The sequence below is a fragment of the Crocuta crocuta genome, unplaced genomic scaffold (genome assembly GCF_008692635.1).
Source record: "Crocuta crocuta isolate KB4526 unplaced genomic scaffold, BGI_CrCroc_1.0 scaffold155, whole genome shotgun sequence".
Taxonomy (NCBI): domain Eukaryota; kingdom Metazoa; phylum Chordata; class Mammalia; order Carnivora; family Hyaenidae; genus Crocuta; species Crocuta crocuta.
The window spans coordinates 1,306,725-1,328,641 of NW_027530365.1; the positions used below are offsets into that span (position 1 = coordinate 1,306,725).

Genomic DNA, 21,917 nt, shown 5'->3' on the forward strand with positions numbered 1-21,917 from the left:
AGGACCTGACAGTGTTAGTGGGCACAGTCTATCACTCAGTGAGATCACCAACAGAGGGACTCAAGTGAAAGGCAGCTGAAGGAATAATTAGAGGCTCGGTAGTGGAGGAATCTGGGTCTCAGTATGCAATTTTGTTGCAGGCAATCTTCACCTAGGGTGGAATCTCTTTTTTAAAAAAATTTTTTTAATGTTTTATTTATTTCTGAGAGAGAGCGTGGGCCAGGGAAGGTCAGAGAGAGAGGGAGGTACGGAATCTGAAACAGCCTCCAGGCTCTGAGCTGGCTGTCAGCACAGAGCCCGACACTGGGCACAAACCCAAAAATCGTGAGATCATGACCTGAGCTGAAGTCGGATGCTTAACCGACTGAGGCACCCAGGCGCCCCAGGAATCTCTTTTTTTAAATTGAGATATAGTTGACATATAACATATTATTTTCAGGTTTACAATATAATATTTGCATATATTGTGAAATGATCACTACAATAAGTCTAGTTTAATATCCATCACCACACGTAGTTACAAATTTTTTTTCCTGTGATGAGAACTTTTACAATCTACTCTTGTAATTTTCAAATACACAATATGGTATTAGGCACCACGCTGTCCATGACATCCCCAGGACTTATTTATCTATTACCTGAAAGTTTCTACCTTTTAACCAGCTTCACCCATTTCACCCACCCCCACTCCCAATCTCTGGCAACCACCTATCTTTATTCTGTACCTGTAGTTTAATTGGCTTTGTTCTGCTTGTTTTTTAGATTCCACATATAAGCGAGGTCATACAGCATTTGTCCTTCTCTGACTCACTTAGCATAATGCCCTCAAGGCCCATCTATGTTGTCACAAATGGCAATATATTCTCTTTTTTATGGCTGAATAATGTTTTTCTTCTTTTCTCTCTCTCCCCCTCCGTGTATGTGTGTGTGTGTGTGTGTGTGTGTGTGTGTGAGAGAGAGAGAGAGAGAGAGAGAGAGAGAGAGAGAGAGATATTCTCTGTACCCATTCATCCATTGATGGACACTTAGGTTGCTTTCATGTCTTGTTATTTTTTTTAAATGTTTATTCATTTTTGAGAGAGTGTGAGCATCAGAGAGGGAGACACAGAATCCCAAGCACATCCAGGCTCCAAGCTGGCAGCACAGAGCCCAGTGTGGAGCTCACACTCACGAACTGTGAGATCATGACCTGAGCTGAAGTCAGACACTTAACCAACTGAGCCACCCAGGCGCCCCAACAAGTTATCTTTTTTTTTTTTAATTTTTTAATGTTTTATTTATTTCTGAGAGAGAGAATCAGCATGAGCAGGGGAGGGTCAGAGGGAGAGGGAGGTACAGAATCTGAAACAGGCTTTAGGCTCTGAGCTGGCTGTCAGCACAGAGCCCAATGCAGGGCTTGAGCTCACCAACCGAGAGATCATGACCTGAGCTGAAGTCAGAAATTTAACTGGCTGAGCCACCCAGGTGCCCCAACTCATGTCTTGGTTATTGTAAATAATGCTGCAATGAACATAGGGGCCCAGATATCACTTATGAGTTAATGTTTTTCTTTCCTTTAGATAAATACTCAAAAGTAGAATTACTGAATTCTATAAACTACATTTGTAGTTTAATTTTTTGGGGAACCTCCATACTTTTGTTCATAGTGGCTGTACCAATTTACATTCCCAAAGGTGCATAAATGCTCCCTTTTCTGCACATCTTTGCCAATGTTACATCTTTTTTTTTCATTGTTAATCTTTTAACTTTAGTTCAAGTATAATTAATATCTTTTGTCGATAATAGCCATTCTAATAAGGAGATGATATCTCATTCTCACTCCTTCCATGGTTGAGGCCAGCATATCTTTCCAACTTTGCTACTGTCTTCCCTGGACTAACTGCTATGTCCCATCACATGCTCGTGTGTTCCTGCTACCTGTGATTTTGGTTTGCATTTCCCTGATTATTAGCGCTATTGAACATCTTTTCATGCACCCAGTGGCTATCTCCATGTCTTCTTTGAACAATTGTCTATTCATGTCCTCTGTCCATTTTATAATAGCAGTTTGGTTGGTTTTTTTTTTTCCTGCTATTGAGTTACATGAGTACTTTATATATTTTGGACATTAACCCATTTTCAGATATATGATTTGCGAATATTTTCTCCTTTAGTAGAGAAAGGAGATGGTTTCATTTTGTCAATGGTTTCCTGTGCTGAGCAGAAGCTTTAGTTTCTTGAGCTCCCATTTTTTTGTTTTTACTTTTGTTTCCTTTACTTTGGTATCAAACTCCAAAAATCATCATGAAGACTGATACCAAGGAGCTTACCACCTATGTTTTCTTCTAGGACTTTAATGGTCTCAGGTTTGCTGAAAACTTTGCTTATAGAACTATGGGGGTCCCTTTGTATAACAACTTGCTTTTTCTCTTGCTGCTTTTCAGTGTTTCTCCTTGTCTTTAATGTCTAATAATTTAATTATAAGATGTCTCAGGGTAGGTCTCTTAATTCATCTTGTTTGGTGCTCTTTGGGTGTTATGGATTTCAATGTCTCTCTCCTCAGGGAAATTTTCATCCATTAATTCTTTGAAAAAGTTTTCTGGCCCTTTGCTCCCTCCTTTCCTTCTAAGACCTGTATAATGTGTACATTGATTTGTTTGATGGTGATCTGTAAGTCTCTTAAGCTATCTTCATTCTTTCTTTTTTTTCTACCCAACTCTGATTGGATTAATTCCACTGACCTGTCTGAGAGTTCATTAATGCTTTCATTCTGGGTGATCTAGTCTGCCATTGAAACTTTCTATTGAATTTTTTCAGCTGAGTTGTATTCTTCAGCTCTGAATTTTGTTTGTACTTTTAAAATATTTTCTTTGTTGAAATTCTCACTTTGTTCATGCATTATTTTTTTACTGTTATTTTGAACTCCTTCCAGGTAAATCACTTATCTCTGTTTAATTACGATCTGTTTCTGGATCTTTATCTTGATCTTTTGTTTGCAACACATCTCTGTTTCTTCATTTTACTTGACTCTCTTTGTTTCTGCACATTAGATAAAACAGCCATCTCTCCCAGTCTTGACAGAATGGTCTTGTGTAGTGGATGAACCTGGCCTGAACTCTTAGTTGTCCCTCAAACTTTGTGATTGACCAAGCTTCCTCCTCTGTTCTTCTGACTCCCTGTCATTGAGGCAGTGCTAAATACTGTGCTAAGACTTATTAGTATCCCAAAATGATGAATTCCAATTAGCGCCTAGATGCAGGCTGATTAGAACCTGGACATTCAGGCAGCAACTGGGAAAGTATGTAGTTAAACTTCTTCCCGGGAGAAACCTAAATGGAAATTTTTGCCTCTTCCCTCTGTGCTGGGCCCAGGTGCATAGTCATAGGTAGGCGGTAGAGAGGATATTGCTACAGTGCTATGGAACTCATAAATATGTGTCTTGTTGGCTATCAGAATCAGGCAATCCAGGGACCATCCCTTGGGTGGCAGCCAGAAAAGCTGGAGGGCACAGACATGTGTAAAAACTCCTTATAGGGAGATATTAGTGACTTGGAGTGGGCCGGAAGGAGAGGGTGGGTTTGGTTTTTGTTTTGTTGAAGGTTTCCTTCACTGTGCTAAAAGCTATTTAGTTTGATATAATCCCAATTGTGCTTTTTGTTTGTTTTGAGGGTTTTTGCTTTTATTTTCCTTGGAAGAGACATATCCAGAAAAATATTGCTAAGTTTGATACCCAAGAGATTACTGTCTATGCTTCCTTTTAGGAGTTTTATGGTTTCAGGTCTCACATTTAGGTCTTTAATCCATTTGTTTTGTTTTAAGTTTATTTATTTATTTTGAAAGAGAGCAAGAGAGTGTGCATGGGAGGGGTGGGGGGTGGTGGTGGAGGAGAATCTCAGGCAGGCTCCACACTGTCAGCTTAAGGAACACGATGCAGTGGTCATACTTATGATCCCATGAGATCATGACCTAAGCCAAAATCAAGAGTTGGACACCCGACCGACTGTACCATCCAGGTGTCCCTTTAATCCATTTTGAGTTTATTTTGTGTATTATGTAAGAAGGTGATCCAGTTTCATTGCTTTGCATGTAGTTGTACAGTTTTCTCAGAACCATTTATTGAAGAGACGGTCTTTGCTTGATTGTACGTTTTTGCTTTTTTTGTTGTAGATCAATTGGCCATATAAACGTGAGTTTACTTTTGGGCTCTCAATTCTATCCCATTGATCGATGTATTTATTTTTGTGCTGTTTTGATTATTACAGCTTTGTAATATAATTTGAAATCTGGGATTGTGATCCCTCCAGCTTTGTTCTTCTTTCGTAAGGTTGCTTTGACTTTTGGGGTCTTTTGTGGTTCTGTACAAATTTTTGTTTGTTTGCTGTAGTTCTGTGAAAAATGCTGTTAGTATTTTGATTGATTGCTTTGGGTAGTATGGACAGTTTAACAGTATTCTTCCAATCCATCAGTATGATCTATCTTTCCATTTCATCCATTGTGGCCTATCATAAAATCTGTCTTGGAGAATGTTCCATGTACCCTTGAAAGGAATATGTATTCTGCTCTTTTGGAGCAGAATGTTTTGTACCATTTCTCTTAAGCCCATCTGATCTAAAGTTTTATTCAAAGCCACTGTTTCCTTTTCATTTTTTTATCTGGATGACCTATCCACTGATGTAAATAGTGTTTTAACATTCCCCACTTTTATAAAGGGAGAAACTGACAGTAATACAAAATCTGTTAATATTTGCTTTATATATTTAGCTATTCTTAAAAGTTGGGCACATAAATTTTTACAATTGTTATATCTGCTCGAATTGATCCCTCTATCAATATGTAATGATCTTTTTTCTCTTGTGACAGTCTTTGTTTTAAAGTGTATTTTGTGTGAAGGTGCCTGGGTGGCTTAGTTGGTTAAGCATCTGAATTCAGTTCAGGTCATGATCTCACAGTTCATAAGTTCAAGTTCCACATTGGGTGAGCTCATGCCCTGCTTCAGGTAAGCACAAGCCCCACTTTGGTTGAAACTTGCTTCTTCCTTCCCTTCCTTCCCTCCCTTCCCTCCCCTCCCTCCCTCCCTTCCTTCCTTCCTTTTCTTTCTCTTCCCTCCCTCCCTCCCTCCCTCTCTTCCTTCCTTCCTTCTTTCTTTCTTTCCCTCTTGCACTCTCTCTCTCTGTCCCTCGTGGGATTCTCTCTCACTCACTAACTCTTGGCCCTTTGCTCTCTGTGCCTTCCTTCACCTCTCAAAAAAAAAAAAAAAGTATTTGAGTATTGATACCCCAGCTGTATGTGTGGTTTTTGTTTGTTGGCTTCCATTTACATGGACTAGTTTTTTTCTGTCTATTCATTTTAGTCTGTATAGGTCTTTAGATCTAAAGTGAGTATAGATGAGTCTTATTCTTTTAATCCATTCTATGATTGGAGCATTTAGCCCATTTACATTTAAAGTATGATTGAGGGGCACCTGGGTGGCTCTGTCAGTTAAACATCTGACTCTTGATTTCAGCTCAGGTCATGATCTCATGGTTCATGGAATTGAGCCCTGCAGTTGGACTCTGCACTCTCTGCCCCTCCCCTGCTTGCTCTCTTTCAAAATATATTTTTTTTTAATGTTTGTTTATTCTTGAGAGAATGAGACACATAGTGTGAATTGGGGAGGTCAGACAGAGGGAGAGGGAGACACAGAATCCAAAGCAGGCTCCAGGCTCTGAGCTGTCAGCACAGAGCCTGATACGGGGCTCGAACCCACAAACTGTGAGATTATGACCTGAGCTGAAGTCAGATGGCCAAGTGACTGAGCCACCCAGGTCACCCACAAAGTAAACATAAAAAAAAGAAAGTAGTTGTTGATTGATGTGTATTCATTGTCATTTTGTTACTTTTTTTTTTTTTTTCTGTAGTTCTCTGTTCCTTTTTTCTCTTGCTCTCATCCCTTCTGGTTTGATGGCTTTCTCTAGTGTTCTGCCTAGATTCTTTTCTCTTTATTTTTGTCTGTTAGACAAATTTTTAGTTACCATTGGGTTCATATGTAAGATCCTATGTGTATGTAGCAGCCTATATTGAGTTGATGGTTACTTACATTCAAACATTATAAAAGCATGACATTTTTACTCCTTCCTCCACATTTCATATATTTGATATTCTGTATCTTTTTATTTTGTGTATCCTTTGACTAATTTTTGTGTATATAATTGATTTTACTACTTTTGTGTTTTAATCTCCTTACTAGCTTTGTGATTGATCTATGTTTACTTTTAATAAAATTTTTTAATGTTTATTTTTAAAAAAGCATGAGCAGGGGAGGGGCAGAGAGAGAGGTACATAATCTAAAGCAGGCTCTAGGTTCTGAGCTGTCAGCCCGACACAGGGCTCAAACTCATGAACCACGAGATCATGACTGGAGCCAAAATCAGATGCTTAACTGAACCACCCAGATGCCCTGCTGTATGTTTACTTTTACCAGTAAGAGTTTTCCTTTCATACTTTTCTTGTAAAGAATTCCCTTTAACATTTCTTGTAAGGCTAAATATAGTGTTCTTGTTTGTTTTATCCCCTCAGCACTTTGCATATATCCTGCCACTCCTTCCAGACTGTAAAGTTTCTGAAAAATCAGAGGACAGCCATAATTATGGGGTTCCCCTTGTATATGATCATTTGCTTATCTGTTTTTAAGGTTCTCTCTTTATCTTTAATTCTTGCAATTTTAATTATTATGAGTCTTGGTGTGGACATCCTTGGGTTCATCTTGTTTGGGGCTCTCTGTGCTTCCTGGACCTGAATGTCTGTTTCCTTTCCCAAATTAGGGAAGTCTTCAGATATTATTTCTTCAAATAAGTTCTGCCCCTTCTCTGTCTCTCCTCCTTCTGAGACCCCTATAATGCAAATTTTATTTTTCTGCCGATATTGCAGAGGTCTCTTAACCTGCCGTTTATTCTTTTTGCTGTTCAGCTTGGTTGCTTCCCATTACCCTGATGCACTCTTTTGCACCCTGTAATCTGTTGCTTCCCACTAGAATATTTCTCAGCTCGGCTATTGTATTCCTCACTTCTGATTGGTTTTTACATTTTCTCTCTCTCTCTGTTGAAGTTGTGAGTTCATCCACTCTTCTCTCAAGTCTGGTGAGTATCTGTATGACCATTACTTCGAGCTCTTTATTGGGCATATTGCTTATCTCTGTTTTGTTGAGCTCTTTTTCTGTGATTTCTGTCTTCATTTGGGATATATGCCTCCGTCACTTTGTCCACCTCTGGATTTGTGTCTAGTGTTAAGTAGGTCAGCTACGTCTCCTGATCTTGAAAGTAGCGGGGTCCTGTTGTCACCTGTACAGGAATCCCTAGTCACTAGAACTGAGCACTCCAGGAATGTCCCATGGGGGCTACATGTGCCTCCTGCTGTGGCCAAGCTGTGACTGCAGCAGGTGCACTGGTGTGTGGGGCTTGTTCCCCACGAGGCCTAGTTGCAGCTACTGTGGGTACACTAGTGGGCAGGGTTTGCCTCCTGTGCTGGCTTGGGGGCCGGACTGTGGGCTCATTGGGGGGCATGGTTGGCACTGGGCCCAGCTGTCTGCGAGGTAATGAGCCACCGTGACCGCCGCAGGTGTGCTGGTGGCGTGGGTCTGCTTCCCTCCTCCGCTCCCTGAGCAGGGCAGGTTGTGCTAGCAGGGTAGATGAAGAGTGCTACAACGGACTCCTGCAAGCCTCTGGCTAGCTAGGCTGGGGAGGGGCAAGAAAAACGGCGCCTGTCAGCACTTTGATTTCCAGAGAAAGCCCTGCAGATGCCTGCCCCAGTGGCACGTGTCCTAAAAGCGCCTTCTGTGCTGTATCTTAGGCTGTCTGTAGCTTACTAGCTCTTCGAGGGTGGAGACTCCATTTCTTACAGCCCTCTGGCTCTCATGGAGTTAAATCTTGCTGATTTTGAAAGCCAGACGTATGGACATTCACCTTCCCAGTGCGGGTCCTGAGGGTGCTCGGTGTGCGCTCTGATCCCCTTGTTCCTCTGTGCCTATGATGTCCCTCTCGTTGGTGGGCAGTTGTGCCGGGGGTTTGGTTCCAGACTGCACTTCTGCTCCTCCTGCCCTTTGCAATGTAGCCGCCTTTGTACGATGAGCTGGAGGATGTTGTGCATCCTCAGAAGTAGTTGTTGCCTCTGTGGGACGAGGTGAGCTCGGGGTCTTCCTATTGTGCCGTCTTCCTCTGAGCCCTGGAAGCTGTTCTGAATTCCCTGTGCGCACCTGTGTTCCCCTGGGGTCTGGAACCATTGTGTTTTCCCACCTACTAGTTTGTTGCCACTTTTTAAATCACCAGACCCATCATCTAACTTGGTATGCAGCTCAGTTTCTCCGCCAGTCACCTTTCTCGGAGGACTACTGACCTCTAGTATTGGCATTCTGATTCAGTCAGCAGAAGCAAGTGCAATTGCTTTTTTCTTTCCCCAAAATGTTGACAGCGTTCAGAGGCTGGTTTGTATCTTTTTTTTTTTTTAAGTGCCTCAAGTGATTTTGAATTAGAAACCTTAATCTTTTAATAAAGGAGTTCGTGTAATTTTTTGATAGCTTTGCTATTTGTCCTATTTCGTTTTTACACCAAATCAGAAGTAGAATTGCTTTTCTTATAAATATCCTTAAGGGATAAACCAATTTTTAATTTGGATGTTAGTATTAAGTGTGTTTTTTCCTCACAGGTGTCATCTTTAAGAAGTGAAAAGCGAGGCTCATCATATCTCATCTCTGCCCCAGAAGGCGGTTCCGTGGAATTTGTCGACCAGCATTCTCAGGGCCCAGGAGCATATTACGTGGAAACCTACCTAAAGAAGAAGCGCGTCTACTGAGTTAAGTTCTCTCCTTAGAGCCTCCTAAGGTTTTTTGCAGGGTCTCTGCTGGTCATCGCTGCCTTAACTACATTCAGACTAGCCATATCCTTTAAATACGGGTTTCTAATTTCCCAGAAGGAACTGTATAGTGCAGCAAGCAGAATTGCCAAATAAAAAATAAGTAGCAATAAGACAATTGAGGATATGTTCCATTAGAATTAGATGCATCTTAATGTGATATTAACTTACAGTCCATTGGAGAATTTAACAATGCTCCAGTATTCCTTGTTTAGGACTGGGAGTAATTTTGTCACCATCTATAGAAGTGTGAAGCAATAAATGGGAAACAGTCTTGTTTCCCTGAGCCTTAGAAGAATGAGTTTCTTATATGCCAGTGTGCATTTCAATTGACTTTCCCTAGATATAACTCATTTAGAGATTTTTTTTTTAGGACTTTTTCCTAGAACTACAAGAGTGCAAGTACAAGACACAGTGGTGGTAATGTTATAAAGATGCTCTATGTGCAAACTAAATAATTACCCCCACGCTAGCTCTGCAGTATAAAACCCAGAGTGGTAGTGATGTCCAAGTTACACACAACTGCAGATGCTTTACTTTTACTGATAGGTACCGTTTATACCTTTTGTGAAAAACAAGGTATTTTTAAAAGTAGTTTTGGTGAAGTAATTTCAGGGGTTGGCAGACTACACCCTGGGGTCAAGTTCAGTCATCCCTGTTTTTATATTGTCTGCAAGCTAAGAGTGATGTTTATATTTTTAAGTGAAGTAGAAAAGATTTGAATTCTGTGAAATTCAAATTTCAGAGTCTCTGTAAAATTTTATTTGAACGCAAACCTATTCATTCACTTCCATGCCATCTATGGCTACTTTTGTGCTCTTGTGGAAGTGCTGAGTAGCTGTGACAGAGATCAGATGGTCTGCAAAGCCCAAAATACTGTCTGGCCCTTTTATGGGGAAAGTGTGTTGACCCCTGATCTAAAAGCACGAATTTCCTAATCCTTTAATTTTTGCAAAGGACTTGTAAGCAGGCATGCAACATAGGTTTATGCATCTGATTTCATGGCATAAACTAATGATGACCTAATTGCTAGAACAAGGTGTGTTTTGACCCTCAAATGCCCGATTTCCACAATGTAACCAGGCAGTACTGCTCTTTCTGAAGGAGTACTACAGAGTAAGACTGTAACAGTTTTGAGCTAGCAAGTTATACCTCGCTTTCTGCTTTGTCTCTTTTCAGCCTACCACTACAAAAGAGTAGTTCAATTTACTTTAAGAAATGTGTTTATTTCGTTAACTTTCGACATCACCATTTCCTGGAAACTTTGGTACTGAAAAACTCTATGCCATCTAGAAATTTCCAAGTTTGTTCCTTGTTAGTAGACAAAGTTAGTAGTTCCTTTAATTGAGGATCTGGAGTTTAGTAGGAGTCTCAATGATCCTAGTCTTGAAATCAGATCATTAAATAGTAATTTGGTAAGGAGACTTGGTACCCTATTTTAATTATGAAGTTTAAGATTGGCACATGTATGAATTATAAAAAAATTTACTTGGTCTGATTCATTTCATTTGAAAATGACAGCTAGGAAGTTAATGTCTAAGAAGTAAACTAAGTAACTGGTCAGGAGGGGCATCACTCGGTTATTACTCAGCAGATGAATAATGGTTTCTCCCCATTCTGTACTTCTCCTACTGCATTAAGCATCTTCAAGGCTTAGTCACGCCTCTCCGATAGTACAACCGTAAATCAGAGCTGCAAAATGAAAGCAGGAACAGGTTGAAGGCACTAAGGGATTCTGAATTAGAGCCTGTGCAGATCTGCCATCTGTACCGGCCTGGGCCCTGTCCTCACTGGACATAGCAGATAAGTGATGTGTGTTTGTAATAAGGACCGTTACCAAACTCCCCCTGCAAAGTCTTTACTGTTATTTTTCTATGTAAACAAATTGTCTGGATGCTTTGAAAATGAAGTCTTAATATTAAAAGGCATATGCATGTGAAGTCTCTAGTATATTTATTTGTATAAAGAGTAAACAAAGTGCATATAGAGTGGCCACAGGTTTGACACAGACAGAGACCTTGTTGATGAAGGGTTATTGAACAAATTTAAATGGCAAGTTTATTGTTGCCATTGCATCAATTCAGAACTCTCTTTTAGGCTCAAAAGGTGAAAAGTAATGACATCAAACAAATGCTAGACGGCATTAACAAAGAAAGAGTTTTCCATTCTTGGTCATAAAGATCTTATGGTTCACATTGAATCAGAGATTAGACAGTTCTGATTACAGCTACCTCCAAGCCAACTGAAAACTGTAGAGTAGATCCTGAGCTCTCGCAGATGGCATCCAAAACCAATGCTGGCACAGCTTGGCCCAAAGTGGTAGAGTTCTAGAAGGCTCTCCATGGACGTTTCATGAATGTATGTAGGATAGTATCCAGGAGTCTTGGAGTCAATTCTGATTAAACATATACTGTTGAGGAAAGCACTGGCACAGGCTTGGTTCTCAAGAATGAACATGCAGCAGAGTATCCCACAGCTGTCCCCCTGGGTATGACCCGTTTTCTCAAAAATCAGTACTGCTGGTCACCCAAGGGGGCAGGAGCTAAGCCACTGAAGAAAATTCAAACTTTAAGTCCTACTGATGACAGGAATATGCTCATCTTTGTATAGAAACAGTAATCTACTAACTGGTATCTAATGTTTCAAGAATGCTTGGTCTATCACTGTAAAGACATTGAAATTCAAGGGCAAGTTACAAGTACTAAGTCCATCAATCTTTGTCTTCAATTTACCTGCTGGGAAAGCATTTCAGATCAACTGGCAGCTGGGAACAAGTGCCTGGGTCAGCTCCTCATTTGCAACTGTGATGGTAAACTATCCAAACAAAATGGTGGAACCTACTCTTTCCAAAAGGAGGAGTGCTTAAGTGCTTTCTGTTGTTCTGGTTGTCGTCATTTGTTACTGGTGCCAAATTTAAAGAGGGAAGTACTTACACATGAGCACTGCAGTGTGCCTTATACATGGTACATGCCCAAATACAAATTTTTTCCATTAAAATTTCTTTTTAAAATGGCTTGGGTATTGGTTGGGAAAGGAGGACTTGATACATAGGAGTTTAAAGGTTATTCATGCCTCTTATTTTAAAAGTGCTTCTAAAAGTGCTTCAAATCCCTTAATTAGGTTCTGAAAAGTTGTCCGATTAGCTGGTTGGAATTCCCAACATTTTCTCATGAGCTGATAAACCTGTAAGAAGGGGGGAAAAAATGTAGATGACTTTCCTTATTACTCGATTACTCTTGTTAACTGAAAGTATTTGTAAGCTATAGTTGCCACATTTCCTAGATCTTGAGAAGCTCATGAATTGACCTTCCAAAAAATCCATGTCATTACATCTTGATTCTATTGCCTCACTGGTTGTTCTTAGATCATTTGAGATGCACTAAAGAGTATGTGTGAGTGAAAGAGTCTTAAAGGCTCAATTCACTTTAGGATACAGAGAACTGAGTGTCATAAATGCTATGGACTCAAATGCAGTTACACTTGACCCGTGAACAACACAGATTTGAGCTGTGTGGGTCCAGTTATGCACAGAGCTGACTAAATACAGCACAGTGCTATAAGTGTGTACGGCATATAACACATCTACAAAGTATGTGCTACTTGTTATCATGAAGGTCAAGGGTCCGCTGTGCATGTACCTGTCACAATAAGGCTACACCAGAAGAGCCTACATATGGAGGGAATCCCTTACTTTAAACATAACTGTCATCTGCCCCAAAGATGATTTTTCAGATGTCTGATCTGAGATTCAGCTTTAGAAAATTATTTTAAAACTACTTTTCTACTTCTTCGCACACCTCCTCCTCTACCCTCAAGCCCTGACAACGTAACACAAATTGAGTGGAGTATTGTAAAAAAGGCCAACAAGTACCTCATCTGGGCAGTTAGGTGGACAAGGCAGACGTTTTCCTTCTTTTAACGTATTCACAAGTCTTGTTACTGTCATCTGGCCATGAGTTGGGCCTATCATTTTCAGGAACAACTATGTAAAATAAAACCAAAATGTTTTAGCACATGTTTATATAACACTAGTTTAAGGTAAAATTCCTAGAATTAACTGGAAGTTAGAATAATAAAAAGGCTCTTCTCCTTACTAACTTTAAATGAAAGTTCAAAATCTTGATTTACTCAATGATTAGTCTATAATCAATCTCTCAGACTCCACCCTCCCTTGGCTGAAGGTCCTGTCCTGGTGAAAATGATCTCATTTATGAACACGTGAGGCTCCACCAAGGCCCTACCCACTGCTCCCTCATTCTCCCAGGAGACTGTCCCTGCACTCCTCACACAGGTAAGATCCTTGAAAAGGAGTGTCATTTTCTAGAACTCTGGCTCCTAGTGAAACAGGATCTGCGAGAGCCACAATTAAGTGTCAAGTGGCAAAAACCATGGTAAGTGGAAAAGTGACACTTTCCATTAGAACACACCGACTACATTCTATTTAAGAACAAAATTTCCACATTTGAACTGGTATGAGGTTCGGATGAAGGGACAGAAGACTTACTGCCATGGGGCTGGAATCGGAGTCACAGTAAGTGAGCAGCTCATGCAGGGTCACTCCAAACGACCAGACGTCAGAGGCGATATAAAATTTACACTGAATTAAACATTCTGGAGCATACCTGAAAGAATGCAGAGCATGACACTTCATTTCCTGGGAAGGATATTTCAACAAACACTAAAGAATAATTCTGAAAAATCACCTCTTCCGTTTTTCTTAGTGTTTATTATCCACAGAGACCGAAGTACACACCTTACACGTCCGACAACACTGTTACAGGCTCTCTGTAGCACACGGCTACTTTAAAATATTAGTCTGTGCGCTTCACAGAGCACGTGCTGTCCATGTGGAGGAGGGGGTGGCATAGAAGAGGAGGCCCCAGGTTTTCTTTCAAGTTCAAAATTAGCAATGACCTCAGTACCCAGCCCTCTTCCAAGGTCAACTGTTAACAGGGGATGACCCCCCACCGCCTCCGCCAGGAATGGAGGCACCCCCTATCTAGCTTTCTACTTCTCTCAAGCCCCAGGGTCCCTGCCCTAGTTCACATCCTCCTGGGCTCTGGCTGAATCAGACTCCCTGGCTCCGATCTTGTTCCCCTCGCATCCACAGTAATCTTTTTAGATTTTTTTTTTTTCTTTTAGAGCCCAGGGAGAGGAGCAGAGAGAGCAAGAGAGACAGAGAATCCCAAGCAGGCTTCATACACAGCGCGGAGCATGACGCGGCTCCATCTCAAAACTGTGAGATCATGACCTGAGCCTAAATCAAGAGTCAGACGCTTAACCAACTGAGCCACCTGGGCGCCCCCACAGTGATCTTTTTAAAACAAAAGCTGCCATTCTTAAACCCTCCCATGGTCTCCCAAAACTCTTGGAGTGGAAGGAGTGCCAGCCCTGTGACTCGGCTTCCAGTGCTCTGCCTCAGCAAGTCCCTGAGACCTCCCACTTCGTGACCCAGCCACACCGAGCTGATTCAGGTCCTGGGATAGTCACTGCTCTCGTCTCATTCTTGCTAGTCACACATGCCTTTATCTAACCATCCTTAAAAACCCCCATGGATCTTTTTAAAATCTTATCTTTACAAGACTTCCAGAAAACCAAGCCTGAACCCTTCTATGCTTATGATACCATGAAATTGGCTGTCCCATCCATTAAATCCTAAACTCAGTCTGCTTGTTCACTACAAATCTCTAGTACCCAACACAAAGTAGGGTCCTGATACATACTTATGAATGAATGAATAAGGCTTAGGCTCCACAGGTGGGAGAGATGTAGACCTGTGTCTATGCAGGTGCACCTCGGAGCAACGGCTCAGTTCTGCAGGAGCCTGGAGTAAAGGCTTAAACAGCCTTGCCCCTGGGTGGTGCTCCAGCTGCGAGGGGTCAGTCAGGCTGCGGCCTTCTGACCAAGACACTCTGGCGACCTGTGAGCACACAGCCAAGCTGTACGTGGGGCTGGGCTGGGCTCTGTCTGGGATCTCCCTGGGATGCTGCCATTCTGTGTGTGGATGTGACCCCTGTAACGACGGATGGTTTCAAAGGCTGTGTCAGGTGAATGCCCTCTCCCAGGAAGCTGGAGATGCTGAGTGGGTGGGTCATGTCCTCCACTCCTTGGAAGACGGTATCATATAAACCTCAGGCATTTCTGTGTGGGTTGCTATTAGTGAAACTGTCTAAAAGATAGTTTCTTGAAGGCAAAGATCAATTCCAAATGTTATAAGTTCTTTCTAACCTTGACTTAGGCGGGAGAAATAAAAGACATTAACATAACATTAGATTCAGTTACCAAAACACAGGGCTGTCCCGATCATCCTTGACTGTGTAGTACTCTTTGTCCGTTTCAATGGCTTTGGTCAAACCAAAGTCTCCAATTTTCACTTGGTGCTCACTCTCAACAAGCACGTTTCTTGCCGCTAAGTCCCGGTGAACGTACTGCCGAGAACCCAAGTAGTCCATCCCCTGCGGGAGAGAAACGTAGAGTCATCTGTTAATGGTCAGTTCAGGCTGTGTTTTGTATCCATCACTGCATCTTGGAAAAGCACAAATGTCATTTCGTTTACCTATCACACTTTTTGTTTTTACTTTAGTGCAAGAATAGGAAAACGAACCCAATTCAAAGAAATACATATTAAATCAGCCATATTAACAAATCAGCTCATTTTGTTAGCACTGGCTAATTTTCAGCCAAACCATGCAGACCAAAATGAACTCAGGTACAAATACTGGAAAGCTTCCCTCCTACGGTCTAATTACAAACCAATTACCCAGGACAGAGTGCCGGATTTTTTAATCTTTAACATTTTTTTTTTTTACCTTACAAACCTGAACAGCATATTTTTATTTTTACCTTACAAATCTGAACAGCATATTTTAACTGTTGTTTGAGGTTAATTTTGTTCTTATTCTTTGGAAGATATTCCTTAAGGCTTCCTGAAGGCAGAAACTCCATGATGAGCTTAATACCATTTCCTCCTGTTGAGAAAAAAAACTCCCATCAGGAAAAGGTTGCCAGATGAAGGAACTGTGGGGGACTGGAGGGCACAAGATGGGGGACACAGGCCCTGAACGGACTTCAGTGTCACCCCTGAATCACAGGCCAGCGACTTCACCTCTCAAGCCCCTGAACCTCAGGATCCTCAGCAATGAGCAGAGCCAGTGACACTTGGTCACACACCACAGTCACCAGCACCGCCGAGCTAACTGTGCTCTGCGAACAAGCGCAGATGACAGACTGTTAACAATCATGAGCCGCATCATTTCATTACCAGTTTTAGAGTATAATATGTTATACTGGCTTATAAAAAAGATATACTTATTAATAAATACCACCTTGATTTAGACAACTAGAAAATGAAACATCCTAGCTAGTGTCGGATCAGAGCAGGAAAAGGAGACAAAGAGATCTCAGTCCCATGAGGCTAAGTGTGAGTATCAGGATAAGTGAGGTCCAGTCCCAGGCCTGGCATATGAACAGCCTGGAGAGAGAGTGCTAGAAACCTCTGTGGCTGCGGGGGAAGCTGGGTGGCCTCCCAGGCAGCTGTGCACCAAGGGATCTGACAGTACATTCAACTGCAAAGCCCTAGAGCTCATGGGAACCACGGGCTAGTGTGTTCAGGTGGCCCAGATAGGGCCCAGAGCGCTACCTGCTCCACACAGAGCATACGACCAACCCCAGACGGTCCCTTAGTTTTCAAACCACCCCCACTTTGCACAACATACCGTCTTCTGTACAGATGCCTTTGTACTTCACAATGTTCTCATGATAGAGGTTCCTTAGGATTTCAATTTCCTTCTTCAGATCAGCTATGTGGTTACCTCCACTCTCAGGCTTCAGGGATTTGACAGCCACCTGCTCCCCGGTATTATCCCCTTCGGGGTCATATCTGCAGAGCTCAACCTTCCCAAAGTGGCCCTGGAAGGAAAGATGCATGTGCTTGAGGAGAAAAGCCCCACCCTGGGGCCGGCAGGAACACTCAGAAGATGATGCTTGCTCCTTGGGCTGTTCCCACGAAGGCCAGGGGTGCACAGCACAGCCCACCTTACAGGCAGCAAGCTCCCCCCACCCCACTCACCACAGCCCCTCCTCCTGGTCCCACATGCCGCCCCCTCTATTACTGAGCTAAGATAAGGAAGTATCAGGGGACTGTTGAATCAACACAGCAATCCCAGTTCCCGTGAAAGTGTAGCCCACAAGGGAGGTTATTTCTGGGCCCTCAGGATGACTGCGGCGTTCTCTGGCAGCCGGGGGCCCAGGCTGCGGGGCAGGCGCCACGATGTGGCCGAGAAGGGCCCTGCATGGAGAGTGTTCAGGAGACGTGGGGTCAGGCCTCTCCCGAGCCACCCCAGAGTGAAGGCCCTGTCACCCAGTCTTCTGGGCTGGCTCCAGAGGCCTTCGATGTGCACAGTATCAACAGACTCTCAGGGTAGTGTGAGGAACTGGGGACACTGTCATGGGCCCAGCACACGGCCCGGACACACAGAAGACCCTCATGCAGGACACAGTCTGTGTTCGCTTAACTGAACTATAGAAAATCTGTCTTTAGACACAAATCCCAGTAGCTTTTCTGGTCACCTCAGCCATTAGCAAACTCCCATTCGAGGTCCCAGGGAAAAGGTGACATTCTGTCTGGCCTTCTGTGTAGTAAATATCCCTTATTTAAGCAGCCTCACCACGACGGAGACTCTTCTATTTCTTCCACCCCTATACCTATCACCCCCATCGCTCTGTGTCTCTCTCTCCATTCTCGTCCATCCCCTGGAGAAACATCGAGTCTGGAGGGAGAGACCAGCGTCCTGTGTGTGTACCCCGCCACCTGGATAGGTACACTGCTGTCGTGTGCTGAATGGAGACCCCCTGGGATTCCAGCGGCCCAGGGAAAACCCAGTGAGATGCTTTCTCTTCATAAGCCTTGGCCCAAAGAGAGAATGGAGAGTGGTTTGGGACGCAGGACAAAGTGACACGGTCAGTGGGGGACTCCAGCCCAACTTGCCTCTCCCAAATCACGGATCCTCTTCAAGAACCGCTTTTCAAAATGTGTGGGATCCACTTCGGTTGCCGGCTTTCGTTCTGAAACAATGTCTGGATCTGAGAGAGGAGGGAAGCAACCATGTTACAAAGGAGTGACTGCCACTCACTGGCCCCTAGTTATTCTGCTGCCCCCGCACCGGGCACCGGCTGGCCTCAGCCAGACACCACAAGACAGGGTCTTACTCTGCTCCTCCAGTTTATTGATGTCTCTCATGATGGCTCGGAAGAAGGGTCTCTGGTTGGGGTCATAGTTCATGCAGCGGGTCATAAGGTCAGCCAGCTCCTTACAAGATGGTGTCACTGGCCGGCACCGGCTTTCATAGAATCGCTCTTTCTGTAAAGAAGAAAACCACATGGGAGAAACCCAAGGTACCACTCACTAACCTTGCAGTGCCAGCTACCATCCCTAATTTATTTCCCAATAACTCTGCATAAAGGCGATTTCACAACTGTGTGTGGTTACTACTGCCTTATTCCAGCCTGGGGAAATGTTAGTCCCCACACTAAAATCCGAATTCAAGTTAGAGAGGCAGTTAGAGGAGCCGTGTACCCCATCCCTGAACCTGCTGCATTCCAGGGTAGTCATGTGGCCTTCAGGGATACGACGTGGCAGATTCTTCAAATCTTTTGACTCATTAACTCCAACAATAAAATGACTCAGAAATAAGTTAGATATAAACAAAGATTTATGTTCAAAGATACTCCCTGAAGAATTAGATAGAACATTACAAGTTTAAAAACAACCTAAATGCCAAATGTAAAATCAGGTGTAGTAAATTTGAGCTTAACGAAACAACTTTTACATTAAATTTGTAAAATTGTAAGACGTATTTAGCTATGTAGGAAAGTCCTCATGATAGTAAATTAAGAAATAGAGCCTATATAACTATATCTAGCATGGTCTCAGTTGTGTTTAAACAAGAGACACACAAATAGATTCAAAGACAAAATACCAAAGTGTTAACTAGTGGCTGGGAGTGACTGGAATATGATGACTGCTATTTTCTCTTTTTCATAGTTTTCTGTATTTTCCAAATGTTCAACTGCTTATTACTTCAAAATTCTGAAACAAATAATTGATGCTACTTTTAAAAAAATTAGGTGAAACCATTACCCTCCAGTTTTTTTTAATGTTTATTTTTGAGAGAGAGGGACAGAGCACAAGTGGTCGAGGGGCAGAGAGAGAGGGGGATCCAGAATCTGAAGCAGGCTCCTGGCTCTGTCAGCACAGAGCCCAATGCGGGGCTCAAACCCACAAACTGTGAGATCATGACCTGAGTTGAAGTCGGACACTTAGTTGACTGACCCACCCTGGTGCCCCTACGCTCCAGTTTCTAGTGAATCCCATGAATACGGGTTTCTCCTCTGTCCCTGGTGATCCTGGGTGGGAGTGGGGGGACCCCAGAGGATGAGGAAGAAGGGCTGGAACTGAGCTGGGAACTGCCCTCGGCCCTCAGCGTCACACACACTTCCCCGCTCTGGTGTAGCGGTGAAAAGGCCATCCAAACCCCTCAGGGGTACTTGGGAGGAGAGAAGGAGCCCTCTTTCATCACAGGCACAGGCCCTTCCTTATGCCAGTCCTGCATGCTGCTCAAAAGATACTGACTTTTTTCCCAAAAAGCCTACACCGAAAATCCCAAATAGCAGATTTATAGATCTGAGGGTTTACCTGCTGGTCTTGGCTTAACTCTGCTTTCCAGGTCTTGTACTATGTTTACCTGGACAAAGTTAACTGGTTAAACATTCTACCTCTTCAGTATCTCTATAGGTGCATACTGTGTGCCTACCATTCTGCATGCAGTATTTACTTAATCTTCACAAGAGCCCTGCAAAGTAGGTATTATTTGTCCCCATTTTACAGATGATGAAACTGAGGCTCAGGGAAGTTAAGTGACACTTTCAAAGTCACAGAGCCAGTAAGACTGTGGAGGAGACTCAAAGCTGCCTCCGTGTCTTCCCACAGCATGAGGCAAATACATGAGGCTTCCTGACAAGTCCTGAGACGTTCATGAGGGCTCAAGGAGTCCTCACGCAGCTCACGCCCTGGAAAGCTACTGCTCACCTCAATCAGCGTCTTGTCTTTCAGAGGGATCTCGCCATTGTAGCAGATTTCCCAGAGTGTGGTTCCAAAGCTCCACTTGTCAGCAGCCACACTCAGGTTCTTGGAGTCTTCAACACACTCGGGAGCGATCCATGGGATTCGTTCTATGCACTCTGGACAAAGACCAGACAGATTTCCAGATCAGTTTCTGGAGTTGCCAGGGGAGTAAATCACTGTCATCACAGCAGAAACTGTGAGCTAACGAAGAAACTATTTTAAGCAGTGCTTTCCAAACATGGACCGGGGTGGCGGGTGGGGGGAGGGGGGGAGCTTGTGAAGAGTGCCATTTTCCAGGCCCCTCCACCCTGACACGTGGGATGCAGCAGTCTTAGGGCCAGCAGATGTGTCTGTTCAGCACAAGCCCCCAGGAGGGTCATGTAGGGCCAGGCTTCTGAAGCTCCGGCCTCAGATAACAGCAAAGCACCCCAGGGTGTTGGCTTCTGGGGAAGGAGAACAAAGGCTTAAGAAAGAAAAGGCTGCATTTGCTTCCAGTGGGAAAGAACAAGGGAACGAAAGCCGGAGGTGAGGCTGTCCCACATCTCTTGCACCTGGCTACTTCTGCCGCCCTGTTCTGGCTTCTTGCCAAAGCCAGTGATCTGAGAAGACACCCCTGCTGTGTCCAGGGAAATGGCCCTCAACAAGCTCTCCTGGCTCCTGCTGGAAACAGAGGCAGGAGGGTCCTTCCTGAGCTGGCGTTCACGGTCAGACCCACCTCACTGACCTACGAGGCCCAGATGAAACCCCACCACCTCCCTCCCTGAATCACCCTGTGTCCCCAGCTAGGTGACGTCGCGCTCTCTGAATGCCCACAACATTTTACAGGCACCTCCCGTGGGGCACCCAGGCTTCTCTACTAGTTCCACAGCCACCAGTGCCTGTGTCCCAGGACCCTGGACAGATTCAGGGCTGCATCTGCACTGGCTGGTGGGAGATGGGCGGATGATGGGTGCTACGTTGGCACTAAAGAATGCTTCCCATTCCCCTGCTAAGGAGTGAATGATTTTGGTTGTATTTGAAAGGCTTGTTTTCATCCTGGTTCCCTTCCAAACTTAGCCCATCTTTTGAATTACCAAACAAAACTCTAAGAGCCCGGCACTATGCTTGGTGCTGGGGACTGCTGGCTGTCACAGGCCAGGGCGCTAGGCCTGGGGCGGCATTGAGCTCCCGCACGTGGCCTCTAGGGCTAAGAGGCAGAGCACTACTTGTGCAGTGCTGGTTGCAGGGTCTCGCCTCCTGGCCCGTCTTTTCCTTTGCAGCCCTATAGCTCCTGATCACCTCATTCTAAGGCCACAAGAGCATGGCTATCACTTGGGTGCCTCCCCCAACACCTCACCAACTACAGCGAGGGCCCAGGAGACCCGGCTTCTCTCGACACCTCTGTGACCATCCCTGGGCCCAGCAGCCTCCCGCTGTACAACCCCAGCACCCTCCCGCTGTACAACCCCAGCACCTTGAACACAGCTCATTTATCATCAGGACCACATGTGCCTCAGGTGAGCTGTGTTTCTCCTACTACACAGCTCCCAGAGGGCAGGGCCCGGCCCTCCCCAGGCTCCACATATCCCTACTCCCCCTCCCCCCTGCCCCGACACAGCAGCAGCACCTGATGTCTGTCTGCTAAAGTGTCCTTCTTAAAAGGAAACACACCAGAGCCCTAGCCCCCTTCTCCCCGCTGGCCTGACCTTAATTCAGGTGGGGACAGGGAGGGTGGAAGGGTGAAGGGCACGGGCGGGAACTGGGGTGGGAGGGAAGGGGAGACGCACCTTGCCTGGACAGCACGGTGATGGGGATACCAGGGTCGCTGAGCTTGATGAACGGGCCGAACTCACTGTCGATGCCCTCACGGGCCAAGAGGAGGTTTTTAGTGCACACATTTCCATGGACCAGGTCTTTATCCTCCTGCAGAGTGAAAAGAGTGAACTCAGTCAAG

At 44.1% G+C, this 21,917-nt stretch overlaps 2 protein-coding genes across 2 annotated transcripts in view; one reads left to right on the forward strand and one right to left on the reverse strand.

Moving 5' to 3' along the window:
• Positions 1–10,802, forward strand: part of RAVER2 (ribonucleoprotein, PTB binding 2) — a 90,222-nt gene extending 79,420 nt beyond the window's left edge. Inside the window, exon 13 of the mRNA XM_077766124.1 lies at positions 8,656–10,802. Within this exon, the coding sequence (XP_077622250.1) occupies positions 8,656–8,802 (147 nt within the window). The 3' untranslated portion in view covers positions 8,803–10,802. The remainder of the gene's footprint in view (positions 1–8,655) is intronic.
• JAK1 (Janus kinase 1) overlaps positions 10,799–21,917 on the reverse strand; it is a 125,499-nt gene continuing 114,380 nt past the window's right edge. Inside the window, exons 16-25 of the mRNA XM_077766138.1 lie at positions 21,751–21,886; positions 19,949–20,100; positions 18,070–18,220; positions 17,849–17,943; positions 16,578–16,770; positions 15,706–15,830; positions 15,145–15,317; positions 13,367–13,484; positions 12,734–12,844; positions 10,799–12,045 (exon numbers count right to left, since the gene is read on the reverse strand). Coding sequence (XP_077622264.1) covers positions 11,938–12,045; positions 12,734–12,844; positions 13,367–13,484; positions 15,145–15,317; positions 15,706–15,830; positions 16,578–16,770; positions 17,849–17,943; positions 18,070–18,220; positions 19,949–20,100; positions 21,751–21,886 — 1,362 coding nt within the window. The 3' untranslated portion in view covers positions 10,799–11,937. The remainder of the gene's footprint in view (positions 12,046–12,733; positions 12,845–13,366; positions 13,485–15,144; positions 15,318–15,705; positions 15,831–16,577; positions 16,771–17,848; positions 17,944–18,069; positions 18,221–19,948; positions 20,101–21,750; positions 21,887–21,917) is intronic.